The sequence below is a fragment of the Ornithorhynchus anatinus genome, chromosome 7 (assembly GCF_004115215.2).
Source record: "Ornithorhynchus anatinus isolate Pmale09 chromosome 7, mOrnAna1.pri.v4, whole genome shotgun sequence".
Taxonomy (NCBI): Eukaryota; Metazoa; Chordata; class Mammalia; order Monotremata; family Ornithorhynchidae; genus Ornithorhynchus; species Ornithorhynchus anatinus.
In genome coordinates, this window is record NC_041734.1 from 50,954,610 (window position 1) to 50,981,614 (window position 27,005).

Below are 27,005 nucleotides of genomic sequence, written 5' to 3' on the forward strand. Positions count from 1 at the left end.
GGTTCCCGCCATCCTCCCTCACAAACACACCCGCCCACCCACCCCACACTCCCGAAATCGCTCGAGGGTGTTGCCAGAGGAAGCCGCAAGATCAGGGCCGGACCTTACCGGTGCTTATCGCCCTTTAATCGAGGATTGTTTACCTCAACTCTGAAACGCGGCCTCATTTCAATGCTGTGGGGATTCGGAGGGGAGGTTCTGTCCCGGGTTTTGTAGGACAGTTGAGAATCCTAGTACTTAGGTCTCTGTGGGGGCAAGGATGCCCAATATTTCACGCACTATAACGCAAAAGAACAAAGGTTTATAAATTCATCAGTTTATTTCTCAAAAAATATTTTGCTAAGTTTCCCCGACATTTTCAATACATCGTGTGTTCATAATATTGTAATTTTACTTTTTCTTCAACTCCCAAACTACAATTCGGACACCCAGCTGGCTTTTTCTTCAGCTACCTGCTACGTTTAACCTAAGTTGGCCAGTGTCCTATCGCTCCTGCTCTAACCATTTTCTATAAAGGTAGTTACCTCCTCCCTGAAAGAGCCTAAGACTGCGTGTACTGAGTGTGTACTGTGTGTACAAGGCTAGTGACTAAAATCTCTAGGAAAGGACAGACTAGCAGCAGAGAATTACCGGGAAGAAAAACGTTGCCAAATGAGTTGACAGCAAGTAAATTACCCAGGGTGGAAGAGGCACATCTTTGATAGTTATTTTTCCTTCTTCTTGGTTCTTTTCCACCAAAACCCTGTTCTAAATTCTGCAGAACTCTGCCTTATCTCGTGGTGTGGTCACCAGTGAGGATTCTGAAGGCACCGGCTTCTTGCTGCCAGGTTGGAGATGGCAAAACAGGGCTTGCGTCCCTTTCACCTTCAGCCCAAAGGCAGATCTCAATGCAAGCAGATCTGGGTAACTGGGTGAACACACCCTCAAACAGGGAGCGAAGAGAAATTAAATAGCTTGTCAGCCAGAAGAAATGCGACGGGAGAGAGAAAGAAACTTAAATAGGTTTAAAAGCCCTTAAGGTAGCCAACCCGTGCTTTGCCCGAGTCTCTCTCTGAGGTTTGGTGCTTTAGAAAAAAAAAAATTGGTCCTCGTGGGCCTAGGAGTTCATCTGCACAAGGGTCAGAGTGGCCAAGCTCTTAAGAACGGGGCTAGGAGAGATGTGAAATGGCAACTCTCGTTCATCTTTTGAAGTCACAGCCTTGATGGGCAAGGAGGAGACGTCTGAGGTGAGAAGCAGTTCTCGATTGACAGAAGGCCACTTGGTTGTGCATTGTTTTCCACAAAGTAACCCTGGGCCCCATGGACTTGAAAATTGAGTCTGAGAGACGGGTAAGAGCTGTTTTTGAAGTCTCTAAGTTCGCCATTATCTTCTCTGGGGCCTGCCTGGGCAAGCCCAGAATTTAGGCCAGCGGAAGCGGGGCGAAATTAACCGTGAGTGGTTTAGACGCTTCCATTCTGTACTTATTCCTCCCACCCAAAATGCTGGCACAACCCTAACAAACAACTGTAGCAGCATAAGTGTGCCCCTACTCCAGAAGGGCCCTCTCCACTGAGCTGAAGCACAAGAAGAAATACTGACTCGACCGTACACTACCTAGCCCACCCTGTGGGTCAGCAGAAGCTTTCGCGGGAGAAGACATTAAACGTTTACTGGACAGCTTCACAATGTAAACACTCTGGCGTTAGTACGTGGAATGCCCATGGTGGATCATAATCCAGTGTGGAAAATGCTACCGCAAACATTTTGGCTCAACTCTCCAGTCACTGGCAGTTAATTTCAGGTGCACCTAACTTTATATTTGATTTTCTCAACTCTCCAACACCCAAGAGGGAACAAATTCAAGTATAGCCTGGAATTCATTTAGTATTGTTCTGTACAAAGCTTATGGTATCTATTTACATGATTCTTCTTTAATCATTCAAAAAACATGCATCTATTTTCCCCCCTTTCATTTAAGACACATGTCACACAGCTAAGTAAAGATGCAAGATCCGTTTTACAGGGCATTTCTAGTACTGACACGAAGGCATCCTTACCTGCCCCTGACTTCCCCGGGAAGTTTGAAATTGCAAAAAGGGCAGTGTGCTACGGGTGATCCCGAGAAGAATTCAGATTAGGGGAAGTTCTAGGATTCACGCCAAGAGCCATATCGATTCTATCGTGCTAGGGTGAAAAGAAAATCCTCAACTGCTCTGACATACACCTTCGCAAGCCACAGTTACTTTATAGGTCTCTTCCACAAAAACATCGGAGCTCCTTGATGGCTACTGAGAGGGAGAACGCTGATCTAAAAATAGATAATAAAACCTCTAAATGTAAATCATTCAGGGAACTAAAAGTCAACAGACAAATCCCTAATTTTTCTTCCACCTGGGCCCGAGTGGGCGACACCACACAGGTGGTCGTATGTAATTTACTCCGTAGTACAACCACTCCCTTCCCATACTTTCCTTTTGAAATGCTGGGGGACCTATGCATGTCCAGGTTTCTGACCACTTTTACCACAGATAATTCAGCGGACAGAACGTCAAGGGTCTGCCGATGGGAAATTCCGTGTCGCCAGCCAACCCTGCTCAGAAAATGATGTTGCTGCTCTAGAAGTAAGGACGTACCAGGACTCTCTTCCCGGAAACCATTAGTCTCGCTCTCAAAATGAAGTCGCCTGTTTGGGTGGCGGTGGGGGGGAGGGGAGGACTGGCACTTTTCCTCCATCTTTGGGTCAGAGGACTGCTCGGCTACCCGCCCCCGAGGATAATCCAATTGACCCAACGCTCTTCCCCTGGCCCACCGCCACACGTACCCACAACGCTTCACCCGACTGGGTTTCTTCCATCAGGTTTCCAAACCTTGGGCGTGGAATATTCCACACCTAGATACACTCTTACACGATCGGGTCTACTTAAATGGGGTTTCCAACAGAACTGCCCCGACGTCGCCCCTCCCACGCAGCCGTAACGTGAGGGGCGGAGGAAGGGCCAGAAGACACTTGGAAAGTCTGCATCCGACCCTCGTTTTTGCTCTCTGTCCCCGCCCCCGCACGGCACTACCGACGTGCCCGGCGAAGTACCGAGTGAAAAACAGATCCTGCATCTTTAGATACTGACACTAATTTTAAACTGGTATCGTTTCATTTCTAGCTACAATTCAAAGGTGCACCAAATCTACTATTTTCTTAATACTCTGCACTGCATGCTGTGTCTATACGCATGCGCTCGGATAATAAATATTAAATAGGGGAAAGAAAATCCCACAAAATCAAGACGGGAACCAAACCGGACATTGAGGAATCGGGGATCTCCCGTAGTTCGGTCAGGTTCTACCAGCCGAAGCAACGCGCGCTAGGAGAAAAGTCAGGTTGAGGTAACAACAGCGATCTGACACCACCGGTCTGCAACGTCTGAAAAACCCAAGAAAGTGTTCAGAGCTTCAAGTAACGCACAACACCGGGCCTCCCCCCGCCCCAGGAGCCTGTGTTTTGGGTCAGTCCATGAGCCGGCACTCGCAGAGTTCCTTGTAAATCCTCTTCCTCACGCGGGGCATATCCTCTTGAGAGAACTGGAAAGGCTGTTCTAAGGCGAGGCACTTGCAGTACTGAGAAAAGAGAAGCCCCAGAAACGTTCGATGAAAGGCCGTGTTGGTTCCCTACCAACCCGTCGTTTTTAAACCTAGCCTTCACGTGTGCCCTGGACTGGCCCTCCTGAAAATTAAGAGTCCATCGGCTCCATTTTTTGCCCCGGATCGGGGCGCTGAGTAACGACAACTGAAAATGCAGACAAGACAGATTGGACCGCACAGCCTCCTTCCCAACATCCTTTTCGTAAAATCGCAGACGTTTGTGACAACGGGCCATCTCGGAGAGCCAGATCTCTCTCCCCGCCCCCTTCGCCGTCTCCCTCACGCCCCGCCCTCCGCCCCATCACGTATGTCAAAATTTCAGTACTTTGTTTACCTGGAGCACAAAGACTCCACAGTCACTGTCATTTTTCTGTTGTGGAATGCACTGAGGGGGGGGAAGAAAGAAAAAAAAGTGTTCAAGTTGATAAATTAACCAGAAAGGAGGACCATGGTCAAGGCCTGTCCACAAGCGAGAGAGGTCAATGTTTCCAAGTGAATGACATTTGGGTAAGAGGTGAGGAGCGCGAGGTCAGCTCATCCCCCCCAGAGAGCGAAAGATGCCTTGTACGATGAGGTCGCCAACCGTTCCGTTTGTATTTGTAATTTTATGTCTCTCCCCTACCTCTGGACTCTGAGTTGCTTGTGAGCAGGGATTGTGTCTCCCAACTCTGCTGAATTTTAATAATAATGATGGTATTTGTTAAGTGCTTACTATGTGTCAAGCACTGTTCTACTCTCCCAGATGTTTAGTACAGTGCTCTGCGCACAGTAAGCCCTCGAGAAATGATTGCTTGCTTGAGATTTCTGGAACATTCAGCTCAAAAATGTTTCTTTCGTTTCTAACTCTCCCTCCTCGAATCTCTCTCCTGGCTATTCCTTTATCTCAACTCCCAATTATTCTCAGTACGTTTAACTTATTGAAACTCTGCATTTTTAGAGGAAAGAACTTCAAACTGTGCACACCAACAGACCGAGAGAGGAATCAGGTCTGTTCTCTCATCTCCTTATAATTTAACTAACGGGGATATGCTCGGGGGAAAGAAATTCAGTTTGAGAACTGATACTAAGCATTCGAGATACTTAACGAGATCTTTTAAACCGAGTATTGAATCCCTTTGGGTAAAATTTGTTTTCTTTAAACCTATATAATCTACAGAGGACTTTCTGGGAACTCTCTTAGAACCCAACTGGCCCAGTACTATGTTAAGGACCTGAAAGAATTCAAAAACTATTTTTTAAGGGTTACGTGAATATACTGTCGAGTTGTAGATAATTCAATCCTCCGGGCATCTTTGAGCTCTAATGATCTTTAAGAATATTTTGAAAAGCAGCTCAAAGAAGATTTTAAAAAAGAAAAAGCAATCAATGGATTTTATTTACCTAAGTTTCTGCTATTCAGCTTCAGTTTTATCAAAGCAGCAACGGGGCAAAGGGAAAGACACGTATGCGGTAATCCGCCACACTCTGTCTTGGACTGCCCAGAATGGTCAACTACATGGGTGTTTCAGAGCCAAAACTTTGTTCCAAGGTCCACGAGGAGAGAGACAAGGGGGGAGGAAGGAGAAGAAAAGGGTCGTTGTGGCAGGGAAAGGAGTCCAGGAATACAACAAAACGAGACCACTTGCTCCGAGCCAGGATCCGGATCCCTAAGCACGGTGCGCTGGGCTTTCTGTCTCTAGGGTTCCGGCTGGTTTCGAGCAGGCAACTCAGTGTAAATACGCTCTCTATGGCTTGTTTCATTTAATATTTAATGCCAGTCTTTGAACCAGTTGTTAGAGACCGGTCTCCTCGTCCCTCCCTCCGCCCAAGTTTCAATTATCCCTTCGCTTGGAATTGCTTTGGTTTTCATTCCATTTGCACACTTACCTTCGTAACAGCTGTCTGCCAACCCTGAAGAAACTCGGGTTGATTCTTTTCTCTGGCTTCAGTCAGTAAATACTTTCTTATATTCTGGTTTAAGGAGGAAAAAAAAAACCAAACAGAATAACACTTTGCTATTTTAAAATGTACCGTGCATTTTAGTGCCGATTCGAAAGAACCAGCAGCCCTCAAAGAAGAGGAACTGTTTCCTGATCCCAGTGAGACTACTACTTGTCCCAGGGGTTTGTGAAAAAGGGAAACTAAAGTTTGCTAATCAAGGAAAAAGGAGGTTATGTCCCCATAAGGGGCCAGGTTTCATTCAAGGCTTTGCTGTTGAAATGGTTTTTCGTGTCTTACGCTTGCATGTCTATGCTTAACGCTCTTGTGTTCTACTTCAGATATTCAGGTGCAACCAATATCAAGCCGATTCATCGTATACAGAGCGGGTTGCTAAACCAACAGAGCACTGTTTTCATTTGGTTAGTGCCACGAGACTTTAGTTACAAGCCACATTGGTACAAAGCTCACTGTATTTACGTTTCCGATTTAATACATGGTATCGACTACATTGCTGTACCAGGAGTGGTGCCTACTAAAAGCTCTCAATTATGTTTGAATGAAATGATAAAAGTTTTTTTAAAACAGTATTTGCTAAGTGCTTACTACATGCCAGGGACTGTACTAAGCGCTAGGGTAGGTAGAAGCTAATCGGGTTGGACCCGATCCAAGTCTTAATCCCCATTTTAAAGATGAGGGAACTGAGGCCCCAAAAAGCGAAGTGACTTGCCCAAGGTCACGCAGCAGACAATAATAATAATAATATTTAAGTGCTTACTATGTGCCAAGCACTGTTTTAAGCCCTAGGGGAGATACAAGGTAATCAGATTGTCCCACGAGGGGCTCACAGTCTTAATCCCCATTTTACAGATGAGGCAACAGAGGCACAGAGAAGTTAAGCGACTTGCCCAAGGTCACACAGCGGACAAGTGGTGGAGCCGGGATGAGAACCCGGGTCCTTCTGACTCCCAGGCTCAAGCTCTATCCGCTAGGCCACGCTGCTTCTCGGTGATACAGAGTGAGTACTTAGCTCTTGGACCTCTGACGCCCGTGCTATCAACTCAACGCGGGTCTTCCTGCCACGCTCCACAAATGCAAAAACTCCCCCAGCTCTTCCCCACTCGCCCTAAAATGAATGTCTCATCGATGGGTAAGTTTCCAGATCTAGCCTCTGTGGAACGTTCACACATAATCGGATTCTTCCCCCAGGTGTTGTCACTCTGGGACAGAACGCCGCCAGGAAAGCGGTGAACATTCTTCCCACAGAAGCCTATCTGGACAGGAGGCGATGTTGGATGGCACAGTGGTACACAAGGGAGTGGACCGCACGTTACAATTCCATTCTTCCTTAAAGGGGCTTGATCAGGAACTAACCCCCACGTTAGAGGAGAACCGAGTATACTTCAACTGGAAAAATACTGCCCCATTTTTTTTAAGGCAAGGCTCCTTAAAGCATCTAACCTATCCCACTTGAGTGGCTTTTCCTTCCAAGGCGATGGCCCCCACGACAATACGCCACCCCAGTTAAATTAGGTCTGATGCCTCATTTCAGTGGGTCTGTGAAGCTGATGGAATCGGCAGGCGAAACAACCCTTCCCTTTTGCGGGACAACGCCGACCAATCCCCATCAGGCTACACATCCTGGATCCAGGAGCGATATGATTTTCTGATTTTGAAAAGCTGAGCTGCTTTCAACTCCAAACAGCCACGACTGCAGATCGTTGCTATGATACCACTATGCGATGTTGACCCGCTACGCTGACACTCCTACGATACTAAGCTCGGCCGACCTTTTTAACGACACAGTTTACCTAGAACAAGGGAGGTCGTTTTCTCGTCGCCGTCGGCACCGTACCGTTCCTTTACTCGTTTTTCCAATAGTGGACGACGGCATAGACTGCATTCGTTTTATCAGGTGTACACTCTGACACCTACCAGCTTCATTTTGAAAATACTTTTTAAGGTGTACTCTTGGGGATCTGGATGTAGGCGATCTAGCCAGTCTTTTAACTCCATCTACGTACTGTGACGGATTCACCCTGACGCTAAATGACCGCTCCATCTGCGGCTAACACGAAGGAGAAACTGACGAAGTGCTATTCTGGGTCAGCCCCGTGTTCTGTTTCTCACTGCCATTACATCAGGAGTGGATAAAACGTGCCTCGCGGGGCCAGATCCCAGGTGATCAAATGATCGGTGGGAACAACCGTCGTCCTGCCCCATCCCTGGGGTGGCACCAAGCCTGCCGAGGAGGCTCGCCCCGCCCCGATCCCCACTGCGTTCAGAGGTGCGTTCAGAGCTTTTCAAAATCAGAAAATCATATCGCTCCTGGATCCAGGATGTGTAGCCTGCTGGGGATTGGTCGGCGTTGTCCCGCAAAAGGGAAGGGTTGTTTCGCCTGCCGGTTCCATCAGCTTCACAGACCCACTGGAATGAGGCATCAGACCTAATTTAACTGGGATGACGTATTGTCGTGGGGGCTATCGCCTTCGAAGGAAAAGCCACTCAAGTGGAATAGGTTACCCGCGGTGCTCTCGGAGCTAGTTAGGGCCCTGCCGCGGGATGATATTGCCTCTTCCAGCTTTAAATCCCTTCGCCCCGCGAGTCACACTGAAGGACACTTGGAAGAATGGGGGAGATGGTCTCCCTACCTTCCCCCTCTCCCCACCAAAATCCTTCATTACGGACCTAGTGTCCACAGTTCTTCAACTTCTACATCTCCGATTTTCCTTCTGAGAACAGAAAATACGACCTCAGTATTCAACCTAAACCACAGAGACCATCAAAAGTTAGTGGCAACAGGTTAATTTACCTCGACACAAAACTTAAAATGAATGCCTTGGGAATCGTAAAAGGAAATAATTCTGTTAGAGAGGGTCACAGTAATTAGAGACCAGTGGACTTCCAGGTGAATAGGAATCAACAAGAGTCTCTTCTTAAACAAGTCCACCTGGAAAAGAAAATACAGTTACCACAGGCTAGCCACAGAGTTTTCTGGTAATAGGATTTAACAACTACCCTGCAGCTAACCGCAATTCGGGTTACCTTCCCACCCTTCTCTGTCTGAAAGGGCCGAGGGTTTGGGTTTTTTAGCCCGGCTGGACCAGCCTGTGGGATCCAGACCCATACCTGTGCAGGACTCTACAGTGAGGAGTCAGGTGGGAGAATGAGCAGCTAAAATATCCTTTCATTTAAAAAAAACAAACCCCCCCCCCCCAAAAAAAACTTGTTTAACTCCACTGTGGACAGAGAGTAATGGGCAGTTATAGGTTCAACCCTCTCCCTTGGTCCCGTACGGACACCGCTCTAGATTACGTATTAGGGAACTGACGTCTAAGAGACAGCTTGGGAAAAAAAAGCATCTTTATATTCAGCAGTTAACTCCACCAGCAACTGACTCGTTTCAGCTTCGTCCTAAGAGGCAGGATTCCTCTCCCCTCCTCTCGATATTTCAACAGATGCATCCCCCGATCAAAACAACTCTGCAAAATTATCTAAAGGTCATGCTGTGTACTGACCATTTATTTATATGCCTTTAGACCTAAACCTTTGGAAATCAAACTTAGCAATTTTGCTAACCATGCTTCAGGTAAATTAGAATACAAATAGCCGCTTTTGGAGGGCCATGCCGTTCTTAAATACATTAGCCAAAGACCTAGGAAAACGGCAATGGCTGTGAGGACACTTGCGACGAGAGGAAACATGTCAGGCGGAATAACTGCAAGTCAGTTATGAGACTTCTTTCATTTTCTCCGCAAGTGTTCCTCGGCCGCTAAAACGATTTCAAATATTTCCAAGGGTACCTTTTTAGTCCATCTTCTTACTCCGTTATATCCTTTGGTTACCAGCTGTCTGTGAAAAAAGCTGTTGAAGAAGTGAACCTAGGATACACCAACCAAAAAAGTCCTATTAAGTTTGGCCCAGATCTAAAACACCGCTGACCCATGAGACGCCGAGATGTTCGGCCACAACGGAGCCACTTACCTTGTCTGGGACCGCATCCATTATCAGCTCACCATACATATTAATCACCTGCAAAACAGAAATCCGGTTCTGGGAATTTTTTCACGATTAACCAAACGTGAACATCTCTCCAATGAGACAAATATAATAGTGATGACAGCAGCAACAGTAATAATCACGTTGATGACTGAGGTATGTGTTGAGCGCTTACTATTGTGCCAGGCGGGGTTTTAAGAGCTGGGGTGAGTAGAAGATCATCAGATTGGACACAATCGCTGGCCCACATGGGGCTCGGTCAATCCCCGTTTTACAGATGAGGAGACTGAGGCCCAGAGAAGTGAAGTGAGTTGCCCAGCGTCACGTAGCAGACAAGTGGCAGAGCCGGGAGGGAAATCCGGGTCCTTCTGACACCCGGGCCCGTGCTCTATCAGTAGGCCGCGGAAACCATGAATCAACTGAAGGGAGAGGCTGTTTACTGTGTGCGAAGAACTGTACTGCACACGTACCCTTTCCAGAGCACGGAGCTCCCCCAGACCCTCAAGTCCACTAGACCACAGACCTCTCCACCTTCAAAGCCTTCCGGAGAGCAGCTTGGCTTAGGGTAAGGATTACAGGGCTGGGCGTAAGGAGATCTAGGTTCCAATCCCAGCTCCGCCACTTGCCTGCCGTATCAATTTGGGTAAGTCAAAATTTCCCTTTGCTTCAGTTTGCTCATCTGTAAAATGGGGATTAAAATACCTGTTTTCCCTCCTCCTTCCTCTGAGGTGGGACATGAACTGCGTCTCATCTGACCGCACCGATCCCGATTTAGCATTTACTGTGGTGCTTGACATATAATCGGCAATGAAATTCCAATTACTATTATTATTAGGAAACTTTCCCTAACTCCTAATAATCTGATAATTCCATTATCATTATAATTATATATAATCCCAATATCCCGCAGTATGATACCCACAGTATTTGTAGTTTGGCTAGATCACTTCATTCATTCCACATTTTCCTTATTTTGTTAACAGGAGTAAATGTATATATGTATATTTTATATATATATATATGTGTGTGTGTGTGTGTATGTATATATATATATATGTATAAATGTAGATCTGTGACTGACCAGCTCCCCGATTAGGTAAGCAGCTCTTTGAGGGAAGGGGCCAGGTTTTTTTTACTTTTTCTGTATAATAATAATGTTAGTATTTGTTAAGCGCTATGTGCCAAGCACTGTTCTAAGCACTGTATGGTTCCCAACTCCTATTTAAGTGATCTGCAAACAGAGTAGATGGTCAGTGAGTTCTCAAGGCGATAGGGAATGGCACTATCAGCTTCCAGAAATAGTAAGGAGGCATATTGAGCCCCCACTGCTTGCAACACACTGTACCGAGTGCTCGGGAGGGTGCAGCAGGCACATTTTGTTCCTTCCCTGCAAGGAGGTTACGCTCTTTCACCTGTGTACGAGAAGAATGCGGGGTCACCTCAGGCATTAACCTGCCTGCGCACTGGAACTAAAACGGCACTCCAAAAGGCGGCTAAAGATCTCAATCCACTTTCCTCTCCGCTTCATGGGAAATTTCTCTAACCTGGTCATTCAGCCAGTTCTGGCCATCCAGTGTCGTCAGATCGTCCATATCCAGCATGTGTCTGTTGTAGAAGATCTGAAAGTTGCAAGTGGAAGATTTTGGATGCCTGGCCCGATAATTTGTAATTTCCCTATTGATAAATGGCTTTCTGAAACATAGGAAGATTTGGGAAAGAAGAAATACCGTGGGGAGGGGAGAGAAAAGATCAGGGAGGTGAGAGAGAAAAGATAAAGTTACTGAAAAAAAATCGTGCCAAAATCGAAAATAGCGACTAGAATTTTTTTTTTTAGGCTTTAAAAATCCGCCACCATCTACAAACCTATTGGAAAAGTCTTCGTTAAAGACATCCTTTAATCTTCCAAGGACATCTTTTTCACAGAGGGGGACCAAGCTGCCATATTTCTTCATAATCTCATCCAAGAATCCTTAATATACATTAGAAAGGGGGGAAAAAAGAAAGAGAGTCCATCAACTTTACTGAAGCAAGTCTCCCAGCTTAAACAGGACACTCTTAGTCACCTTGAAGCACAAAACTTACAAATACAATCCCCATGATTCTCCACCGAGGCCCCCTGAGAGGAAAAGTCACAGGGACGAAGAACTCTTCCTTGATTGATATGGAGTGGGAATCCGGACCATTAACTTGGCAGGTAAAACCCATTAATCCAAACTCTAGATAATAATAATAATAATGTTGGTATTTGTTAAGCGCTTACTATGTGCCGAGCACTGTTCTAAGCGCTGGGGTAGACATAGGGGAATCAGGTTGTCCCACGTGGGGCTCACAGTCTTAATCCCCATTTTACAGATGAGGGAACTGAGGCACAGAGAAGTTAAGTGACTTGCCCACAGTCACACAGCCGACAAGTGGCATGCAACAGCTATATAATTAAAATTACTCCAGAAGCAGAAGCGGATGCTAAAATCTGGAAATCAGTTGGTCTCTTACTGACTACGAAAAATCAGTATCTGGATTCCCCTTGGCTTTTACCAAATTCCTCTTCTCATGCCATTTGCACAGTTTGTACTTGAGGTTTTTCACTAATGTTATGGACCAGAGACCCACCATTAGAAGCCTAGATCACATTAGGGCCAATAACCTGAAGTGCCCAAAAGGTGACATCTTAAAATGCCTACTCATTTTGAGATCCAAAATGGATTCCTGAATGCCCTCTAGACTCTGTTTTGGAGGCCAAATCCAATGGTCAGGTCCATTCGGGGAAAAGATTCAGCGGCGGGCACGAAAAAGTCGGTCAGTCGATCGTTTTTATTGAGCTCTTACTGGGTGCAGAGCACGGTACTCAGCGTTTAGGAGAATACGCTACAACAATAAACGGACAAAATCTGGAGTCAACCCGAGGGACGTGCTTTCCGGGGTGCCCGTAGCGAAACGGATCCTTTAAAGGAGACTGTGGCCTGCACGGCCTGGTGGAAAGAGCACGGGCCTGGGAGTCAGAGAACCTCGCTTCTAATCCCGGCTTCACCGCCTGCCCGCTGGGCGACCTTGGGCAAGCCACTTAACTTCTCTGGGCTTCAGTTCCCTCATCTGTAAAACGGAGATTCAACATCTGCTCTCCCTCCTACTTACACGGTGAACCCCATGGGGAAGAGGGACTTGAGTCCGACTTGCTCCACCTGCATCTACCCCACCGCTTAGAGCAGTAGTTGACACATAGTAAGTGCTTAAATACCATTATCAGTAATCCTCAGTCCAGACAATCTACTCGCCCGGATATGGTGTGCCCTGACGGGAGCGGTCCCTGAATACAGGGTGCCTCGTCATTATCTGGCTGGCCCACAGACTAAGCAACAACTGCTTGATTTATTTTTTGCGGCCGAGTTCGTGCGACTCCTCGGTCTTCCGCACTGACCGGGCAAGCTTGCCGAGAATCACCTACGAACGGATTTCCTAATCTGTCAGCTGCACGCGCCACTCCCTGGCTACCTCACCGAGCTTGCTCGTCCAGGTCTGCTAGCTTCGTAGGTGTGGGAAAAGGAGTTAAAATTGCCCAAATTCAGCTTGCCCACAGAATGTTCCAGAAATTACATCTTTTTTTAAAAGAATAAATAAATGAATGCTACATGAGAACTAGAGAAAAGCACGGAAGCGCACTCGAGCCGTGGCATCTGGCAAATCAAAATGAGATGGAAAAAAGATAAAAAGCCAGGATTACAAGTCGACCTTTCCGGGGAATCAAACGGTCAGACCTGGACGTCTTCCCCGTGACAGGAAAGGATGCCGGCACTCAGCCTGCCCCCCGAGAGAGAAGGCCGTTTTGCCCGAAAGACCCGGCAACCCGGGGGCCCTCTGCCCCTCAACTTTTCAGTCACCGAGTGACAGAGAGGCAAAGGAGTCTGGGAGGAGAGGAGAGGCTCGGCAAGAACCAACTAACTCCGTCCGCCCAGTTAAGGTGAGCGTGGGATGCGCCTGAAGGACATGCATACCGCAGAGACAGGATGACAGCTCCTCATCATCCACAGCGGAGGCTTTCTGGCCATTCTTCCCACCCCCTACCGGACTTCCCAGTTGGAGTCCAGGACCTATCAAGGGGGCCTCCAGGGGGTTTTTACAGTAAGGGTGATCCAGCAGCTTTGCACTGAAGATGTCCTGGTTGAGGGACCCTTCCACGTCCATGTGGCATGGCCTCTCCTCATTCGGAAGGGTCTCTATGGAGCTGGGTTCAGGGCCTGACGGGCTGTCTTCACTCATTGCCTCATCGGCTGGGCTGGGTGTCAGTAACTTCATCCCGTCCTCCGTGATGCTTCTTACCTGATCCGACCCCTTAGCGTCCTGACCCAAACGGCCGCTCTCCCTCTCAGTTCTTGAGAGGAAGAGATTCCCAGGGCACTCCCGGGACTCGGGCTCTCCGCCGCTCGACTTTACGGCCCCCCACTGAGGGGCGGGGCCGTCGCCCCGGCCCTGGGAGTCTGCGACACTGCCATTCGGGAGGCAGGAGACAGACTCCTCCACACGGGGCTCGGCTTTGGCTGGGGCGTTTCTTTTAGGGTGGCCGCCAGGCGTGTGGGCTCCCCTTCCCGTGGCCACGTGCCCGGTGGCATTACTGTCCATATCTGAGAGGAGGTGATGCTGGTGACGCGAGGACCGGCCCTTAGGCCCGGGCGGAGGGAAGGGAGCCCACCCTCCACCTTCAAAACTCTCCCGCAGGCTCTCCTGCTGATCCCCAGTCACCTTCTGGACCCAGCTTCGCTGGCCTTCTCGCCGTTTACAGAGTTTGCTCCTCGTCCTGAATCGCTGGGATTTCAAGATCCTGTAGCGAAACCTGATCACGGACAGTTTCTTATACATCATCAGCAGTGATTTCCTCTTCCCAGCGTGCTGGTGAAGGGCGGACGGCCTTGGGCTCGGGGATTCCCCGGCGGTCCCGTTCTGCTCCTGACCTCGGTGGAAGGGGCAATGGTGCCTTCCCTTCCACTTGCCCAAGGTGACCACGACGGCGCCACTCTCATCCCCCGGCCCCTCGTTTTCCCCGTTGGTCTTCGCGGTTGAGGTCGTCAAGCTGGCTTCGACCTTTTGGTCACGGTCACCGGCCCCTCCTAAAACACCGCCCCCCGGCAAGCCCGCAGCGGCCTTCCAGCCATCTCCTTCGAGACGGCGTTCGGGACCGCGATCCTCGACAGGGGCCACCGACAAGCTTCCGGCTTTGCCCCCGGAGAGGGTCCGGGCCGGCGGGCCGGCGGGGCCGGCGGTTCCCGTTCTGGCCACCCTGGAAGGGGCGGGGCCGTCCGGGAGGACGGCCGCGGCGACCTGGGCCTCGGCGCCCAGTGACGCTTCCCGAGCCCACTTCCTCTGAAACCTCAGTGCCTTCCTCTGACGCTGGAGGCTCTGGTACAGCCTGCTCCAGGTGCTCGGCCACTCCCGTTTACTGTGCAGGATGTACAGCTTCTGCTGGAAGCACAACTTCTTCAGCCCCCAAAACCCAGTGGCCCACTTCTCGGAGCGGGCTGGGAGGTGGACTCTTTTCCGGGGGAAGGTGATCGTCTGTTGTCTCATCTTTCTGCTGCATTACGATCCGCACACGCAGCTGGAGAGAAAAACAGAGTTACGGCTCAGAAAAATCTCACGTGCGAGTTCGTTAAGGAGACCGTCCCACACACAGCAAGGTAATTTGCGGAAGGGGGTGAAGGAGAACCAAGAAGCCAAACCCAATCTCTTCCTCACAGTTCACTGCTTACGGGTCAGCTCTAAGTAGATACTTTGACAGTAAGTGAGGGTTAAGAGAATAGGATGGCATAATTAACCAGAAAGGCTAATTCTTTCTCCACAGCACTGCCCGCATCCATCTCTCCCTCTCCCTGGACGCTGCCAGCCCCACAGACCGGATGCCTTGGAACCTTGTCCCTGGGTTCTCTGTGACTCTCCCGGCTCCCCTTCAACCAGTCCCGAACGCTGTGTGCGACTTCATTTCTCTCACACCAGCTCACCGGTAGGTCAAAAACCCTTCGATGCTTCCCCGCTGCTTTCTGTACTAAAATCCAGCCTTTAAAGTCCCCCTTCCGGGCCCACCTCTCAAAATCTTAACCGATGACGTAGAAGTAGGGGACGTGCACCCGACGAAAATCCCAATCGCTCTGCTCACACATCACCTCCAAAACACCACTTTACACCAAATTACCCGCTATTTAAAACGGCTAGAATTCTGTGCACAGTTGGCTTTGGGCTACATCATATTCACCTACCAACTTTGCATGAGTGGTAGCTTCTAAATTTCAAGTAAAAGATGATTTCATCTTTCACAGAGTTATACGGGAGACTGATACTACATTAAAACCAGTTACATCTGATCTCTTCGGGAAGGACTTCTCTGTCCAGGTACTGGTCCCGTATTTCTTCCTCATGCCTTTTTGGGTGCTCTGTCCCGGGCCCGGCATCACTTGCATTTGGGCGCTCCGAACCATTTCATGAAACCCACATCGGTCAGAAATGGATTGATCCTCACTTTTATTAGCATGTCGGTCCATTTGTTGCTATGGGGTAGAACACACGAATGACAAGGCATCGAGCACACAACATAAATACGGTACGGAGAAACACAATAATCACTCGAGTGCACTAGGGAGATGAGAAAAGACACAAGTGATACAAAAACACAAACCCCGGGGGTAAGTTTTCAAACACGAGGACTCACGAGGCCTCGCCAGCCTCAGCGGATTGGCCTTGCTAACTCCAGTCGGTATTTTCAAATGCCGGAGAAATCCTGGGGCCAAAAGACAGAGCTACAGTCTATTTAACGTTTTCATTATGTACATTATTTCATTTAAGTACTTCATTATGAAGTACTCTACGTCCCCCACCCCCCAAAAAATAACATTTTCCTGCATCGATTCCACACCAGTGACTTGTGATGAGAGAGCAAATATTTAGCAAGGGAGTATACAATGCCCCTCTGTTCACAATTGGCTTTTGGTTACATCATATTCACCTACAGACTTTGCATGGGTGCCAGCTTCTAAAGTTTCTTAAAAAAAAAAAACAACACATACACACACACACACATACCAAAAAAAAGACATCTTATATGGGAGACTAACACTGCATGAAAACCAATAATGTTTCCAGCAGTCCATCTCTCAACAGTCCTCTAAAATGAACGGAATATCTTTATTAATCAAAGTTTAAGATGAATATAATTGTGAGGAGGACTGGAATGAGAAGACTGCCCTAGAAGGGAGAGTATGTCCAGATCGATATCATCAAAGACCTACTATGTGCAGAGCACTGTACGGAGAATTTAGGAAGAGGACAAAAGAGTAAGAGACCAAATCCCTGCCCTCAAACAGTTTGTACTCTTCAGCAAGGAGATACAAGTAGTGTGGCCTAGTGGATAGAGCGTGAGGCTGAGAGTCAGAAGGACCCGGATTCTAATCTCGGCTCTGCCACTTGTCTGCTAGGTGACCTTGTGCAAGTCACTTCACTTCTCTGGGCCTCAATTTCCTCATCTGAAAATGAGGATGAAAACTGTGAGCCCCATGCGGGACAGGGACTGTGTCCAACCTGATTAGCTTCTATTTACTGCTTGGTGCAGTCCCTGGCACATAGTAAGCGCTTAAGTACCGTAAAAAAGCAACTACAGATTGCTAAATAGATAAGAATCAGGGTCCATCCGTCAGGTGATGTAGATAGATAAGGAGCAGCTGAGGAAAAATATTTTTGGTTTTTTCTTAGGAAATTTATTAGTCCACTCCACACACTCTCCTTGAAAAGGGGTGTTGGCTAGTTGGCAGAAGGCAGATGTATCCCCCCCGCCCCCCAGCAAAGGAATAATATTTGGCCTGTTTACATGAGACAAATCGTAGTGAAATTTTAAAAAAAGGAAAATCTATGGGCAAGGCCACCTGAAACAGCATTTCTTAAAGTCTATGCCATTAATTTCATCCCAAGATCCAGGTGACTGACAGACCGCATTTATGCACGCTGACTTGGCAGCTCATGTCAGGTCCAGGGGCTCGGCAACTCCTGTTTGGTTTAGGAGCTTTCTGTGCCATAGATCCTTTCTCTTTTGGCTCCTTCACATAAGAACCTAAGAAAGACAATCCTGGTTCAAGCCAGAGATCCCTGCAGCTGAGTACTCGGGACCTGAAGGACCGGCACACGACGGCCCTCCCTCTGATATCCAGCCAACCTGGCGGGGGGCACCTCCTCAAATAGTGCAGATCGAGCTGTTTGCTTTAGTAGCCCTCCCATCCAAAGCCCTCTTGACCCTACTGACCCTTCTGGCCTACACAACCTTCGGTGGTAGCGGATCGTGTAAGCTTTCCCACCCACTGCGAGAAGGCGGCTAGCCTTTTATTGCTCTGCTCCGCGCCTCCACCTCTAAGCCTCAACAGACTGCTCCTCATCCCGAGGGGGGGGATGTGGTGAGCACTTCTCTTCACATCCGTCTTAATCTTGTAAACTTCGGTCAGGTTCTCTTCTAGCCCGTCTTTGCCTGAATGAAGACGCCTTATGTCTTCGGTTTCCATACCTGGAATAGAAATTGTTCCATTCCTCTTTTGGTGCTTCAACCGCAGCAGCCAGTTACCAAGATCTGATTTTGCAAGGAAGGAAAAGGGCAGAATGGGGAGGACAGAGGGGAGGCCAGACAAAGTATCTCATCTACCAATCAATGGCATTTACTGAGCGCTTACTAGCACTATTCTATTCAACAGTATTTATTGAGCGCTTACTATGTGCAGAGCACTGTACTAAGCACTTGGAATGTACAATTCGGCAACAGGGAGAATACAATAGAACAGAATCAGCAGACCCGTTCCCTGCCCACAATGAGCTTAGTCCATCTCACCACCGAGCCCTTACCCACATCCTGCCTCTGGCCTGGAACTCCCTCCCCCTTCAATCTGCCAGACCATCACTCTTCCCACCTTTAAAGCCTTATTAAAATCATATTTAGATGCCTTATCCTTACCTTTTCCATTACTATTCCTACAGTATCCACCCTCACTGGCAGGTGGAGCGGGACCCAGAGGTTGTTGAGCAGTGGGAGTCTGAGGGCGAGCCCCGACCTTGAGGAATGAGGTAAGGACCGGGCGGGCACAGGCTGGCATCTCTTCCTCTCTCCTTTAGAGACCGGTTCAATTAGTAGACACAGTCTTTGCCCTCATGGAGCTTACAGTCTCCATACCTTCCCCCTGCCCTTGTGGCCCGCAAGAGAGAACTGGGTGTGTGGGAGACCAGTGGACGGTGGACTCTGGGCAGCTCAGGGGCGGCCATTTAGGATGCCCAGAGGAAGCAGTGAGCTTTGGTTGGTCCGGCTCAGCCCAGTGGTCACCCAAGAGGTCCACGAGCCTGGCCGGGGGGAACTCAGTCACCCTGGGACCCCTCCTGGGCCCCAGATGAGACATGCCAAGGGAAGCAGCATGGCTCAGTGGATAGAGCCTGGGCTTGGGAGTCAGAGGGACCGGGGTTCTAAACCCGGCTCTGCCACACGTCCGCTGGGTGACCTCGGGTGAGTCACTTCCCTTCTCTGGGCCTCCATTCCCTCATTAATAAAATGGGGATTAAGACTGTGAGCCCCGGGTGGGACAGGGACCATGTCCACCCTGCTTAAATTGTACCTACCCCAGCACTCAGAACCGTGCCTGACACATAGTAAGCACTGAACAAGTACCATAATTATTATTATTAATCCCTTATATTTACTATTCTTTAAAGAGCTTTAAATACAATACAAAGACATCTTAAAGTCACTTACATCTCTTAAACCCTCAAATTTGAAAAATGGTAGGCACCAAGCTAAGCAGATCAAGATAATACCTTTCCCTTGGGGGCTCACAGTCTGAGAGAGAGGGAGAACAGCCACTTTACCCCTTTTTTTCAGCTGAGGAAACAGGTGCAGGGAAGTGACTTGCCCAAGGCCACACAGCAAGCAAGTGAAAGAGCTGGGATTAGGCCTGAGGTCTCCTGAATCCCCAGCCATGCTCTTTCCACAAGGCCATGCCAGTTCTCAACTCCTGAATATTCATTCATTCAATAGTATTTACTGAGCGCTTACTATGTGCACAGCACTGTACTAAGCGCCTGGAATGTACAATTTGGTAACAGATAGAGACCATTCCTGCCCACTGACGGGCTTACAGTCTAACCGGGGGAGATAGAAGGATAAAAACAAGACAACTTAACCATGAAAAACAGAATCAAGGGGATGTACACCTCATTAACACAATAAATAGGGTAATAAAAATATACACAAATGAGCACAGTGCTGAGGGGAGGGAAGAGGGGGAGGAGCAGAGGGAAAGGGGGGAAAGGGGGCTTAGCTGAGGGGAGGTGAAGGGGGAACAGAGAGGGAGCAGAGGGAGCAGAGGGAAATGGGGAAGCTCAGTCTGGGAAGGCCTCTTGGAGTACTGGAGAGGTCAACGGTGACAGGACGGAGACCTTGGTGAAAAATGTCAACGGGGGGAACAGAAAGGAGGAAAGGGGCAGGTAAGAAAAAGCAAAACGCAATTCCAAAGTAGCAGTTCAGTTCCACACTAGCACTGAAACAGATGGGTCTCTTTCTTTGGGGAAGGCATGTCAGAAAGCACCTGAAGGAAGACAAGCTGCTAAAGGAGGGGAGGACCCTTAATTTTACCAACAGGGATTGTTCTTATTCCTCCTAGTAGCTTGAAATACGCAAGTCCAAGCCACAGAATGGTAACTAAGCTCTAACTCCTGGTTGACGGAAAGCGTTTCCACCTAAGACTCAGGAGAAATATAATCTATAGAAATGGCGAAACTTTATGCAACTTCCAACCGGCCCCTCGGTGAGCTGGTACTGGGAAGGGCAAAGGTCCTCCCAGAAGATCGTCCAGAGGGGTCCTTTCGGAGAGAGTCTAAGGACCTCTAAGCTGACAAAACTCCAGCATAAGGGAGCCCATAAGCCAATACTTGTTTGCTTTGGAAGACTACTAAAAATTCCACTGGGAAAAAAAAAAATTAGAATTAGACCTAGACTGTTGAGTGTAGAATCTGTCTGCTAACTTTGCCCGGAAGCGTAGGTCTCTAAGTAAAAGCAAACAAGCTCTCTCTCTCTCACACACACACACACACACACCTTCCCTCCGCGCTTCCCAAACAATAACAGTCAATCGATCATATTTATTGAACCCTCACTATGTGCAGAGCACTGGATTCAGTGCTTGGAAGAGTGCAATACAACCACAAACGGACGCATTCTCCGCCCACGACGAGTTTTCCACAGCGAGGGTAACTGCAGTTTTCGGTGGGCCCATCCGATGTTCAAAGGCAGCCGTGACAACCAGACAGGGACCTTAGATCTCTAGACTGTGAGCTCGTCGTGGGCAGGAATGTTTGTTGTTATATATACTGTGGTCTCCCAAGCGCCTAGTACAGTGCTCTGCACCCAGTAAGCACTCAATAAATACGACCGCATGGATGAATATTTCTATCTAACGGTGACACGGCGGTCAACCAAAGGAAGTTACCAGCCATCCTAAAGCCTAGTTCATGGTCACAACGCACCCCACCAAAGTAGAAATAATCTCTTTGCCTTGTGCTCACAAACCAGGCTCCAAAAAGAGCTTTAATCAGATGATGAGGCTTCAACCACACTTTCATTCATTCAATAGTATTTACTGAGCGCTTCCTGTGTGCAGAAGGAGCCTCACAGGGATCAAGCTTTAAGGAAAGAAATGCAACTGGAAGCGGGAGTTCTCCTTTCCCCTAAACCCACTTAATAATAATAATAATTATTATTATTCTTATGATACTTGTTGCTTACTGTGAGGTGGCTACAAGGTTGGACACAGTCCCTGTCCCACATGGGGCTCACACTCTTAATCCTCATTTTTTTTACAGATTAGGTACCTGAGGCCCAAAGTAGAGACTTGCCCAAGGTTACAAAGCAGACACGTGGCGGAGCTGGAATTAGAACCCAGGTCCTTCCGACTCCCAGGCCGGGGGACGTCTAGTCGTTCAATCTTTGAGAAGCAGCCTGGCTTAGTGGAAAGAGCCCGGGTTTGGGAGTCAGAGGTCATGGGTTCTGATCCCAGCTCTGCCACCTGTCTGCTGTGTGACTTTGGGCAAGTCACTTCACTTCTCTGTGCGTCAGTGACCTCATCTGGAAAATGGGGATTAAGACTGTGAGCCCCTCGTGGGACAACCTGATTACCTTGTATCTACCCCAGCGCTTAGAACGGTGCTTGGCACATGGTAAGCGCTTAACAAATACCATCATTATTATTAGGTGCTTACTGGGCACTGTACTAAGCGCTTGGGAGAGTACAACAGAACAATAAACAGACACAGTCCCTGGCGACAAGGAGGTCTAATGGGGGCTAACTCGACACCCCCCAACCCTGGTTCCCATTCGGCCACCCACTGCCTCGGTTTACCCTCCATGACAGGCAGGGCAAGGGGGTAGTGGTCAGCTGGCAAGAAGCTGATTTTAGGGTGTCTGGGGGGGGCGGGCAGAGGACAAGGGAGGGGAGGGAGAAACGGCCACAACGGGGTTGGCGAGGGTCGTCATTCATATTTATTGAACGCTTACTGTGTGCAGAGCACTGGCTAAGCGATTGGAAAGTTCAATACAGCAACAGAAAAAGACAATCCCTGCCCACACCGTTCGTCATCTCATTCATTCATTCAACAGTATTTCCTGAGCGCTTACTGTGTGCCAAACACTGGACTAAGCGCTTGGGAAGTGCAATTCAGCACTAGAAAGAGACGATCCTGGCCCACAACGGTCGTCGTCTCATCCATTCGTGTTTATTGAGCGCTTACGGTGTGCAGAGCACCGGACTAAGCGCTTGGAAAGTACAGTAGAGCAACAGAAAGAGATTATCCAGGCCCACACGGGCTGTCGTCTCCATGCATTCGTATCTATTGAGCGCTGTGTGCAGAACACTGGACTAAGCGCTTGGAAAGTACAACTCGGCAACAGAAAGAGCCAATCCAGGCCCTGGCCAGTCATCTCATTCACTGGTATTTATTGAGCGCTTACTGTGTGCAGAACACTGGACTAGGCGCTTGGAAAGCACAATTCGGCAACAGAAAGAGTCAATCCGGACCCACACCGGTCGTCGACTCATTCACTGGTATTTACTGAGCGCTTACTGTGTGCGGAGCACTGGACTAAGCGCTTGAAAAGTAAGAGCAGGGCAGTAGAGAGTGCCGGTCGGGGCCCAGAAGGGGCTGAGAGCCCGGTCGGGGGACAGACAGACAGGACAGGACAGGACAGGACAGGACAGGACAGGACAGGACAGAGACAGGACAACCAGCAGTAGAAGCCAAAAGGCCTGAGGAGAAGTAGGGAGAATTGTGGCTGTAGACCTAATTCATTCATTAGTATTTACTGAGCGCTTACTATGTGCAGAGCACTGTACTAAGTGCTTGGAATGGACAATTCAGCAACAGGTAGAGACCATCCCTGCCCAATGACGGGGTCACAGTCTAAATCACACAACTGCTCCTGTCGGGCCCCGGCCCGAGGGTGTCTGTCCCTGGGCCTCCCTCCCGCACCGTCAGTCATTCAACGGTATTTATTGAGTTCTTACTATGTGCAGAGCACTGGACTAAGTGCTTGGAACGGACAATCTGGCAACAGAAAGAGCCAATCCGGGCCTGCACCGGTCATCGGTCTTGTTCAACAGTATTTATTGAGTTCTTACTATGTGCAGAGCACTGGACTAAGTGCTTGGAACGGACAATCTGGCAACAGAAAGAGCCAATCCGGGCCTGCACCGGTCATCGGTCTTGTTCACTGGTATTTACTGAGTGCTTACTGTGTGCAGAGCACTGGACTAAGCGCTTGGAATGGACAATTGGGGAACAGAGAGAGACCATCTCCTGCCTAATGATGGGCTCACGGTCTAAACGGGGGAGAGACGACCGGGGGGGGGGGGGGAACAGACCGCAGAGCAGAACAGAACAAAATAAAACGAGACCACATCATTGAGATAAATAGGATCAAGTCTCTGTCTTCTAGACGACGATCCCCGTGTGGGAGAAGAACTGTGTATGACCTGATTAGTTTGTATCTAGTGTAGCGTTTGACACGTCAGCCCGTCACTGGGCAGGGATGGTCTCTCTCTGTTGCCCAATTGGCCATTCCAAGCGCTTAGTCAGAGAAGCAGCGTGGCTTAGTGGAAAGAGCCTGGGCTTGGGAGCCAGAGGTCATGAGTTCGAATCCCGGCTCTGCCACTTGTCAGCTGTGTGACTGTGGGTAAGTCACTTCTCTGTGCCCCAGTGACCTCATCTGTAAAATGGGGATGAAGACTGGGAGCCTCACGTGGGACCACCTGATGACCCTGTATCTCCCCCAGAGCTTAGAACAGTGCTCTGCACATAGTAAGCGCTTAACAAATACCAACATTATTATTAGTAGTAGTAGTAAGAGCTCCCTAAATACTATTGAATGAATGAGCAAAATAAATAGGGTCAGTGAGCACAGAGGATAGTCCCGTCCAGTCTGGGGGTCCCCCCCCAGCCCAGTCCCCCTTTTAATAATAATAATGTTGGTATTTGTTAAGCGCTTACTTTGTGCAGAGCACTGTTCTAAGCGCTGGGGGAGATACAGGGTCATCAGGGTGTCCCACATGAAGCTCACACTTAATCCCCATTTGACAGATGAGGTCACTGAGGCACAGAGAAGTGAAGTAATAATGTTGGCATTTGTTAAGCGCATACTATGTGCAGAGCACTGTTCTCCGCGCTGGGGCAGATAGAGGGTCATCAGGTTGTCCCACATGAGGCTCCCAGTCTTCATCCCCATTTTACAGATGAGGTCACTGAGGCACAGAGAAGTGAAGTGACTTAATGTTGGTATTTGTTAAGTGTTTGGTATGTGCAGAACACTGTTCTAAGCGCTGGGGGAGATACAGGGTCATCAAGTTGTCCCATGTGAGGCTCACAGTTAATCCCCATTTGACAGAGGAGGTCACTGAGGCACAGGGAAGTGAAGTAATAATGTTGGTATTTGTTAAGCGCATACTATGTGCAGAGCACTGTTCTAAGCGCTGGGGCAGGTACAGAGTCATCAGGTTGTCCCACGTGAGGCTCCCAGTCTTCATCCCCATTTTCCAGATGAGGTCACTGAGGCCCAGCGAAGTGACGTGACTTGCCCACAGTCCCCAGCTGACAAGGGGCAGAGCCGGGATTGGAACCCGTGACCTGTGACTCCCAAGCCCGGGCTCTTTCCACCGAGCCCCGCCGCTTCTCCTTTCAGGCAGATCGCCTCAGCCCGGTGCCCCTCAGTCCGGTCCCCCTTTTCAGGCCGGTGCCCCCGGTCCGGTCCGGTCCCGTCCCCCTCCTCAGCCCGGTGTCCCTTTTCAGTGCGATGCCGTGGGCCCGGTGTCCCTCCTCAGTCCGATGCGTGGCTCAGTGGAAAGGGCCTGGGCTTTGGAGTCAGAGGTCATGAGTTCAAATCCCAGCTCTGCCACTTGTCCGCTGTGTGACTGTGGGCGAGTCACTTCACTTCTCTGGGCCTCAGTTCCCTCCTCTGGAAAATGGGGATGAAGACCGTGAGCCCCACGGGGGACAACCTGATTCCCCCGTGTCTCCCCCAGCGCTTAGAACAGTGCTCTGCACGTAGTAAGCGCTTAACAAATACCAACATTATTATTATTATTATCTCCTCAGGCCGGTCCTCCTCCTCGGCCAGATCCCCTCGGCCCAGTCCCCCTCCTCAGCCGGGTGTCCCTTTTCGGTCAGGTGCCGTCGGCCCGCTCTCCCTCAGGCCGGTGCCCCTCGTCAGCCCGGTGTCCCTCAGCCCGGTCCCCCTTTTCAGGCCGGTGCCTCCGGTCCGGTGCCCCTCGTCAGCCCGGTTTCCCTCAGGTCGGTGCCCCTCGTCAGCCCCATCTCCTCAGCCCGGTGCCCCTCGTCAGCCCGGTTTCCCTCAGGCCGGTGCCCCTCGTCAGCCCGGTGTCCCTCAGCCCAGTCTCCCTTTTCAGGCCGGTGCCCCTCGTCAGCCCGGTGTCCCTCAGGTCGGTGTCCCTCGTCAGCCCCATCTCCTCAGGCCGGTGCCCCTCGTCAGCCCCATCTCCTCAGCCCGGTGTCCCCCCCCCCGAGGCCGGTGCCCCCCCCGGGCCCTACCTCAGCCCCCGGTGGGCGGCGCGGCGGTGGCGGCTGCGGTGAGGAGGAGGACGAGGAGAACGAGGAGGACGAGGAGGAGGAAGGGGAGAGCGGCCCCCGCTGCCGGCGCGGCCCCTGCGCCTCACGTGTGGCCCCGCCACCTTTCCCCTCTCCCCTCCGGCCCCTCCTCACGCCGCCCCCGGGGGCGCGCGCTGATGACGTCACGGCCCCCCCGCCCCCCCTCCCGCTTTCCCTCCGCGCGCGCGCCCCTCGCACCTCTCGCTCCCCCCGACCTCGTGCGCGCGCCCCCGCGCCCCCGCCGGCGGCCGAGGCTCCCCGGCGCCCCCTGCCGGAGCGGGCCGCGCCGAGCCCCTTGGCCCGGTCCAGGCTGGCAGGTCGGGGGGACGCTCGCTGTCCAGGCCGCTGACCGATCCGGCCCGGACCCCCTCGACACTGGCGATCCTTTCCTTTCCTTTCCTTTCCTTTCCTTTCCGTTCCTTTCCTTTCCTTTCCTTTCCTTTCCTTTCCTTTCCTTTCCTGTCCTTTCCTTTCCTTCCCCGTCCCCTTCCCCTTCCCCTTCCCCTTCCCCTCCCCTTCCCCTTCCCCTTCCTTCCCTTGCCTTCCCTTACCTTCCCCTACCTTCCCCTGCCTTCCCTGCCTTCCCTTCCCCTTCCCTTCCCTTCCCTTCCCTTCCCTTCCCTTCCCTTCCCTTCCTTCCTTCCCTCCCTCCTTTCCCTTTCCCTTTCCCTTTCCCTTTCCCTTTCCCTTTCCCTTTCCCTTTCCCTTTCCCTTTCCCTTTCCCTTTCCCTTTCCCTTCCCTCCTTTCCTTCCTTCCATTCTTCCAAGGCAGCTCCTGGACCTGGGGGAGAGCCTCTCCGGCTAAGCTTTCCTTTTCCTGAGGTGTGTGTGTGCTCATCAATTCTATCTCATAATAATAATAAGGGTGGTGTTTCTTAAGTGCTTACTATTTGCAAAGCACTATTCTAAGCGCTGTGGGGGGGGGGGGATACAAGGTGATCAGGTTGTCCCAGTGTCCCAGCCAAGCCAGCTCCTGGACCTTGGGGACAGCCTCTACGGCTAAGCTTTCCTTTTCTTGAAGTGTGTGTGTGTGTGTTCGTCAATTCTATCTAATAATAACAATAAGAGTGGTAGAGAAGCAGCGTGGCTCAGTGGAAAGAGCCTGGGCTTGGGAGTCAGAGGTCATGGGTTCAAATCCCAGCTCTGCCACTTGTCAGCTGTGTGACTGTGGGCAAGTCACTTGACTTCTCTGTGCCTCAGTTACCTCGTCTGTAAAATGGGGACTAAGACTGTGAGTCCCATGTGGGACAACCTGATTACCCTGTATACCCCAGCGCTTAGAACAGTGCTCTGCACATAGTAAGCGCTTAACAAATACCAACAT

The 27,005-nt window shown here is 50.0% G+C and overlaps 1 protein-coding gene across 2 annotated transcripts; it reads right to left on the bottom strand.

Moving 5' to 3' along the window:
* Positions 1–300: 300 nt before the first annotated feature.
* SENP5 (SUMO specific peptidase 5) lies at positions 301–25,777 on the bottom strand. Of its 2 annotated transcripts, XM_029069792.1 has the most exons (10): positions 25,625–25,777; positions 13,522–15,119; positions 11,396–11,501; positions 11,077–11,224; positions 9,518–9,565; positions 9,337–9,414; positions 8,346–8,483; positions 5,483–5,566; positions 3,951–4,001; positions 301–3,592 (listed from the first exon to the last, which is right to left on the bottom strand). In XM_029069792.1, exons 2-10 carry the CDS (start codon positions 15,086–15,088, stop codon positions 3,482–3,484), a joined length of 2,331 nt encoding a protein of 776 aa, XP_028925625.1. In that variant the 5' UTR covers positions 15,089–15,119; positions 25,625–25,777; the 3' UTR covers positions 301–3,481. The 2 variants fall into 2 exon arrangements, with proteins under 2 accessions (XP_028925625.1, XP_028925626.1); XM_029069793.1 differs by lacking the exon at positions 8,346–8,483.
* Positions 25,778–27,005: the final 1,228 nt, after the last annotated feature.